Here is an 8,133-nt window from a genome sequence, read left to right as displayed (position 1 = left end):
TATAAGGTAAATGAAGTGGGTCCAAGGGTAATTGCAGGAAATGGGGCTGTGGCCCCAGGATGCAGAGAAGCTAAGTGGGAGGGCACTAATTGACAGTCCACTGTAGCTGTGCCTACCCAGAGGAGGGGAGGAGGACAAAAGATACCAGAGTTGGACACTGAGCATGAAAGAGGAGTGAGAGACACAGGAAGTGCTCCCGACCAGCGAGGGCAGGAGGTAGCAGGGTCCCCAGCGCCAAGAAAGAGGCCGGAGGAGGCGGTGCGGGCCCCGCCCCCTCCCCTCGCGGGCGCGGGCGCGAGACGTTGCGCGGCAGCAGCGGCGGGCGCGAGCTGCAGCTGTCAGGCCACCGAGGTCCAAGCTGCCCCACTGAGGACGAGGAGGCAGCAGAAGTAGTAACGGTGTATCTGAGGAGCTGGGCTGTCGGCGCGCAGAGCTGACTGCCTGACGCCCGCGGCTCTCTCTAGTCTCTGTTCCATTGTGTCGGGTAAGGTGCCACTGCGTGGGCAGGGAGCGCGGCCAGGAGTCAGGATCCGGGAGGCCGAAAGGTGGGGGTGGGGGGGGCTGGGGAAAGACGGAGAAAGGGAGGTCTAGGTGATCCCTGGGGGCACTCGCACCTTGAGAAAGGGGCCTTGGAGTTGCAGGGGTAGGAGTTGGGGGGCAGGTGACGACGGAGGGGGCGTTGCTGAGTAATCCGAGCTGCTGCCGGAACTGTGCAGTGAGGCGCAGGGTTCCGTGGGGAGCGGGTGTGGCTCAGTGCGCATGCGCCACGGCCCCTGATTTTAAGCTCTAGGGGTGAGGTGAAAGGACCTCGGTCTCGGGTAGTTGAAACTATGCGTGAAATCTCACTTTCTAGATCCCCAATGATAACTTGTTAGCTCTACAAAATGAATCCAGTGCGTCAGAAGGCTTCCCCGCTAGGACCCCCACCCCCAAGCATCAGGCTGTATTGGAAACAACCTACACCATTTAAGGTAGAGGGTCTCAAAGATCCAATCATTTCTTATTTGTATTGATTTTCACACAGATTAAAGAAAGTCTCGCCCAGTTCTCCAGTGCAGTATTAACAAATACTGTGCGAGGAATTAACAGTGAGTTGAGTAGCATCACCTAGCGTGTCACCATATGAGGGACTTTCCCCACAGCTCCAACCATGGCTCCTCCCCTGTGCAGATTGCCTCCATGGCCACTCTCATCCACTGCCTAGTCCTCCCCTGCTGTTCTTCCCCCACCCCTAGCTATGCAGTACACATTCCTCTCAAGACTCACTCCCAAACAATCTGCGCTATGGCTTTGAGCATCATTCAACCCATGACAATTGAACTGACGTCGTCGATTTGCTTTTTCATCTCTCCATTATCACACTAAAATGTACTATTTTCAAAGGTTCAGCCTCTTTCTCTACATTGTACTGCCTCCTCCCCCACCTCTCCCTCCACTCCCAACTAAATACAATCAGTTTAATACAATCAATTTAATCTGGCACAGCAGATTCAGGTTTCAAGTGTGATGAAGAACAAAGAAAGCTGATGAGTATGGGTTGCATGAATTCTTAATTCAGCTTACTGTCCCAGACTTAGACTTTTAGTTGGGGGTAGGGGAAGTGAATAAACTATCATTAGAGAATGCTTGTTAATCTATTTGAGGGAGTATAGTAAGAAAAGGGAATTGCATCTCTAGGATATTGGAGTCACTTAAAGCCAGATCTTTCTCTGAATAGGACCAAAATCAGAATAAACAATTTAGGCCAAATCCTAACCTGATATGGGACTAACCTGATATGGAGGGATGGATAAGGGGTTTGACTTTCCTATTAAATGTACTTAGGGTTATCAAAGAATTATTTTGCCTACTTAATGTTATCTTCTTTCAAGGTTTGACTTAAATTTGGCATATTCTGGAGGAGGAAAAATTGTTTGATTTGCCTTTATACTGCGCTAGTTCTTTTTAATTTAAGTATATGCTAAAGGAGATCACACTCATTTCAAACAATGATTTTGATAGTGGTGGGGATGCCAGAAACCACTGAAAACACAAAGTGGAAATAATTTTTCTCTTGTTTTTGATAGGAATGGAGAAATTTCTATATTTATTTTAAAAATGTGAGGGAACAGGGAGGGAAATGAACATTTCCACCGACTTTCAACAAGTGGAATTCCTATTAAGTCCTGCCTAGAAAATGATCCAGATAAGTCCATAACTTCTGCTCTTTAGTCATCTTATAAATAATAGTATTTGGACATCTTATAGAACTGTGTATCTGTTATACCTTGGCATCATTTCAGAGGCATTAGTTCTGGACACCTACCTAAACAGTTAATTAATGAACAAATATTTATTGATCAGCCATATGGAGGACCCTGGTGCTACATGCTGAAGGGGCTTCAAAGACATCTACAAACGAGGGCCTTATTATCCAGGAATTTAAAATTTGGTTGTGTTGCAAAAACATACTTGGGAAAAAAAAGTTGTGTTAACAAAATAAGGCAGTATAATGATACTCTCAGCTGTAAACCATGAGATCTGAAGCTTATATGTTAATTTGTAAACTTGCCAATAAGTCCTTGCCTGTAACGTGTATGCATTTCCAACAGTGTCTACACCCAGTGAGTGCTCAAGTGATTAAGCTTTGCAAAGTAGATTAGGTAGGGAGAAACCAGAGGTGGGGAGAGAAGACCCAGGAAATTTTCATAATAGATGCAAAGAGATGTGGGCCAAAATGAGGATGGTAGCAGAGGACTGGAAAAGGATATTCCAAGGAAAAATTAGCAGGATTTAGTGACTGAAGGTGAGGAGACAAGCCTAAAGTGTATTCATTTCTATCTCCTGCAAACAAATGGGAGTTGGAGACAGCAGAGAAGATCAGAGGGTCACCTTTAAGGACTCAGCACACAATAGGCACTCAAATGTTTTCACAAGCATCAGTGGCAGGATTGGACCAGAAGACCCTTAAAGTCCCTCCAATGCTGAGGTTCTGTGGTATATGCAGATGCTCAAAATTGTTGAGAATCAAAGCATTCTCAAATATGGAAGAAAAAGAAAAAGAATCTTTGTCCTCCCACTGGCAAGCCCTTTCTGAGAAGAGTTAATACTGAGTTGCAAGGACCCCACCAGCGAATGAAAGGAGGTAGAGGAGCAAGAGGAACAAAAACCTCAAACCAAAAATTTCAAAAAATTTCAGTAAATGTTTACAAACCTTTGAAAACTTTATAAGTTATTTATTGCCCCCCCCGATCCTGTAATTTAAGTAGGGCATGTATTATCAGCTCTATGTTTATACAGGAAGATATTGGAACACAGGAAGATTAAGTGACCTGCCCAAGTTCATAAAATAAATAAATGGGAAAGCAGAGATGAAGACTCTTGTCTCCTGTTTGCTGCCAGCCCAGTGCATTTGACACTGAACTGCATTGCTTTTCCTCCCTTTCTCCTGGTATAGAGCCTATGTAACCAGAAGTTATGTGTGATCACAAAGTTATGATCACAAAGGGGATGCACAAGCAACTGAAGCATTATCTCAAATAGTTATTAATACTTCTTCATTATTCCTGGAGCACAAGCAACTGAAACATTATCTCAAATAGTTATTAATACTTCTTCATTATTCCTGGAGCTGAGTATTTGGTTTCCATACACAGTCAGTCCTTGACCCATCATCTGAGTGAATCCACAGCTGGGAAAGTAGAGTTAGTGAGTTGTTTAATGATATGAACACCTGTGTGTTAGAAATTTAAGGAAGCTCTTTTGACACGGACCCTTAATACTTTCAGTATTGTGCTCAAGATTAGACTTCCTTTGTTACTCTTTTAAATGAGAGTTCAAGAGTTCTGCTCTGTAAGATTATCCTACAGACCAGTATAAAAAATAAAGAAGTGTGCTACCACTTGTTTCATCCCATTTAAAGAAATGTTACTTGAGCTAGTTCTAAAGATAGCAGTTTGAAAGCAGAAAAAAACAGAGGACAAAAATCAAGAATTATGGGAAACTTGAGAATTTTTTAGAATAGATATAGACTAAGAAGGAGGATAAAGCCTATCAATTTAAAAGACATTGTTTAAATTAATAATTACTAATTTCTATTTCTAATAAATCCCTTGTTATATGTTTTATCTGTATTTGAAAAAAAAAATAACATGAGATTATTAAGCAGCAGAGATTTCTTAAAAAACTTCTTTATTCCTTAGTAAGAAAGAACACTCAATAAATCTGGGGACTGTTTTTCTTTTTAGACCTGTACTCTTGATGCTGATTAAATAAGACTCTTGGCATAATTAACTATAATGTTAAATGAAATTGTGTTTGAATTTAATAAAGCCAGCTAAATACCAAAACCTATGTTCAAGACAGATGATCAAAACTAACGAGTAAAATAATTTGCCAAAAGAATATATTATAAGCAGGGAACCCACAAACATAATTATTTCTTCTCTGGTCTTGTGGAATCAAATGCAGAGACAAATTCAAAGCAGATTGGTGAGTGCACTAGTAATTTCTTGGAGATGAGAACATTGGTGGCTATAAAGGGAAGGAATTTCATCTCTGAGATAGAATTTCAACATATCTTAGACAACTCTATGCTTTCCCTTTCCTTAATATCATCCACTGTGAATATCACCTACTTTCTTTGATTAACTTTGAACAGAGAGACAACATAAAACTTTAAAATTCATATAAAGTACACTCAAGTTAGGCCGAGTTAAAGTTCTTGCAATAAAACTATTTTGTCCACATTAAGCATTTGTAGCATTTCTTAAGTATATTTGTAAAAAAAAACCATTCTCTGTAGGGAAGTTGAGATTTTTTTTTTCCTAACGAGTATATTTATATATATAGACTTAACTTTATTTTATCATAGATTTTTTAAAAATAATGTTTCCCGATTTGTTTTTTAGACCTCCCAAAAAAGAATAAAACAACAGGAAAAAGACAAGATTGTGACAAAGACCCACTTGGGTAGGTTTATATTTTGTACTCAACTGGGTATGTATATATATATATATATATATTTTTCATTTAATATGCTAAAAATGAATGTTTCAAAAAATATATAGTTAGTACACATGCACACCAATATAATTTTAAGGACTACTGAGGTTTTTTTTTTTTCTTTTTTAAATTACATTTCAAATGTGTTTGCCTCCAGAGGCTCTTTTGTATGTGTTTTTTTGATTAGTGATTAATTTTCATCTCTTTGGGTCTCTTGCATAAATAACACCCAATTAACATCATCATTGTTGAGTTCCACAATGGACTTAGTGTGGAAATACCTAACAGAATCTAGTACAAGGTAGTCATTTGGTAAATATTTGATCTTTTTCTCTTAAGATGCATTCTAGGTATTTCATGTATAGATATGTTGTGGAGGTAACAAGAAGAGTTTGGTATAATTATTATCACTTTAGAGTTAACAGTATGTTTCTTTAGTACTAGTGTGGAATTAAAACCTAAATCTAAAAGTTAATAACCTATTCAAGATTTTCTTCCTGAATGATAGCTGTAACATTGGTACCAGTCAACTATCATCAACTTAAGTGCTATTGATCCATGAAGAAAAGATTATGGAAGATCCTTTACTTGTGAGGGTGTCTGTATCAATGCAAGTATAATGGGGCGAATGCTGAAAGAAACTTGACCTGTTTCTCTTTTTCAAGTTCTGGAGTCCAGTTTAATTCTAGCCCAAACCTCTACTGACAGAATTACAGCGAATGCAGGCTTCTCTTCTCAATAATGCTTGGGTCCATCAGGAACAGACTTTAAACCCTAAAACAATTTCATACTATTTGCCTCTTGTTTGGAACTTTTCAAACCAGAAGCTAGAATGGTTACCCATTTGAGTGGAATTCCTGTTCTAGGCTCTCTAATCTAAGAGAGAACAGGGTCAGAACTGAACCAAATTACAGTACTATCTGCTAATCTGTTTACCCATGGCATTCAGCCATTTTCCTGGCACAGGTAAGAGACCTCAGAAAAACAAGACCTATATTCCCCTCTTATGCAAATTGAGTTTTATTCCTTCTGCTATACTGTATCAGTTAATGAGTATGAATCAAGAGAAGCTAAATTAGAAGGCCTCATAATTCAGAGAAATTTACTCTGAAGTTGATTTCAGTTTCAGGTTTAACTGTTTTCCCTCCTGCTTTTTCTTTTATTTTTTGGTTCTCTAGGTTATAAACTCCTTCCTCCCCATCTGGTGCTGCAGCAATGAGTGGGAAATCCCTGCTCTTAAAGGTCATTCTCTTGGGTGATGGTGGAGTTGGGAAAAGCTCGCTTATGAACCGTTACGTAACCAATAAATTTGACTCCCAGGCTTTTCATACCATAGGGGTAGAGTTCTTAAATCGAGATCTGGAGGTAGATGGACGTTTTGTAACTCTCCAGATCTGGGACACTGCAGGGCAGGAACGATTCAAGAGCCTTAGGACACCGTTCTACAGAGGAGCAGACTGCTGCCTCTTGACCTTCAGCGTGGATGACCGGCAGAGCTTCGAGAACCTTGGTAACTGGCAGAAAGAATTCATCTACTATGCAGATGTGAAAGACCCTGAGCACTTCCCCTTTGTAGTTCTGGGTAATAAGGTAGACAAAGAGGATAGGCAAGTGACTACTGAGGAGGCACACGCCTGGTGCATGGAGAATGGGGATTATCCTTATCTAGAAACAAGTGCCAAAGATGATACTAATGTGACAGTGGCCTTTGAAGAAGCTGTCAGGCAGGTGTTGGCTGTAGAGGAACAGCTGGAGCATTGCATGTTAGGTCACACTATTGACTTGAACAGTGGCTCCAAAGCAGGATCTTCATGCTGTTAAAAATAAGAAGCCTTTTTAAAATATACCCCAAATTGGTCATTCAGTAGTGTAAGAATAACTGTGCCCCTCTAAGAGTGCACACACACACAAAAGGATAAGAGATCAGATTGTAATGTTAATGAGAGCCTTTCAAACTGAAGTTGTAGAGCAATTTTTTAAAAAGCACTTTATTAAGCCAAGTGTATTTTGTGTGATTTCTGCTATTTCCTTCTTTTGTGTATCAGGACATTTCAGAAAGCTTTAGTCCTGAGAAATTTAAATAGTTTTCACATCACGGTTAAAACTTAGAACCCAGCAACATGAAGGAATTAAAAAACTACAGCTATTCCTTAAAAACATTCCATTAATCAGCTAACAACTGTCACCATCGACTCTTGCCAAGAAGTTTCTGACATGTCCGCCAAAGGGGGGAAAATAATACTTTGAGCAGTAAAAATAATAATGCAAACGAGGATGTCCTAAGTTTGAATTATAAGGAGGTTGTAATGATTAGGAATGCAAAAGTATAATGATTTATACTGCCTTGTTTAAATCCTTATGTACGGTTTGCTCCCATCTGAGCTTTTCAAAACACTATCTCAATAAAAGAGACGCTAGCGACACTGGAAATTGATTATACTCCTTGTCTTTAAAGTAACAGGATACTAGGGAATGGATTATGTTTAAATATGCCAACCACCCTTGCAAATAATTGGTTGGTCTGCTTTTACTTCATAAGTCTACTTTTGCTGCACAGGGATGTTGCTTCTCTCACAACCCCTTATCAGTTTAGCAGTGCTGCTTAGTATATGGCTTTGGATGCAGTGCTCTCTGCTCATAATTTTGATGGTCCTTGTTCTGCCATGCTGTGCTTTCAGAGAAGCCTTCAGAAAAGATTGGGGGATAATAGGCATTTCTCACAAGGTTCCTTAATTTGAATATTTATTGTAGAAGAAGAAACTGATTTCTTGTATGTTGTACTGTATGTTCAGATGGCCAAACCAGGACATTGAAAGTAACAAGAGAGCAGACTTTAATCCAGTGTTAGAATGATTTTCTCATAGTTAGAGTTGTCTAGTTGAATGAACTGCCTTAATAGTGAACTCCCTTCTAGTGAAAATATTCAAGAAGATGCTGGATGACCATCTGTTAAAATACCATAAAAAGAGTTTCTGTACTGGCTAGATGTTTGGTTTAAAGGTCCTCCCTTCCAGCTTTAACTTCTCTAAATCGATAAGCTACAAACTACATTTCAGTGCCATGTTATAGTTAGATGTATCTTAAGACAACAGCTAAGACTATGGAGAGGGACTTTAAAAATGCTCAAATTATTCTGGGATTAGCATTTAA

The 8,133-nt window shown here is 39.6% G+C and overlaps 1 protein-coding gene across 1 annotated transcript; it reads left to right on the top strand.

The window, feature by feature from the left end:
• The first annotated feature begins 340 nt into the window (after positions 1-340).
• On the top strand, positions 341-7,746 carry RAB9B (RAB9B, member RAS oncogene family). Its single transcript, XM_011385088.2, has 3 exons — positions 341-484; positions 4,890-4,950; positions 6,162-7,746. Exon 3 carries the CDS (start codon positions 6,199-6,201, stop codon positions 6,802-6,804), a length of 606 nt encoding a protein of 201 aa, XP_011383390.1. The 5' UTR covers positions 341-484; positions 4,890-4,950; positions 6,162-6,198; the 3' UTR covers positions 6,805-7,746.
• Positions 7,747-8,133: the final 387 nt, after the last annotated feature.

This window comes from Pteropus vampyrus, unplaced genomic scaffold (genome assembly GCF_000151845.1).
Source record: "Pteropus vampyrus isolate Shadow unplaced genomic scaffold, Pvam_2.0 Scaffold653, whole genome shotgun sequence".
In the NCBI taxonomy this organism is placed as follows: domain Eukaryota; kingdom Metazoa; phylum Chordata; class Mammalia; order Chiroptera; family Pteropodidae; genus Pteropus; species Pteropus vampyrus.
Note: the sequence above shows the minus strand (reverse complement) of the source record. Positions and strands in the feature narration are given on the sequence as shown.

Coding starts and splice junctions, on each gene's coding strand:
- RAB9B (XM_011385088.2), top strand. CDS start 6,199: ATGAGTGGGAAATCCCTGCTCTTAAAGGTCATTCTCTTGGGTGATGGT.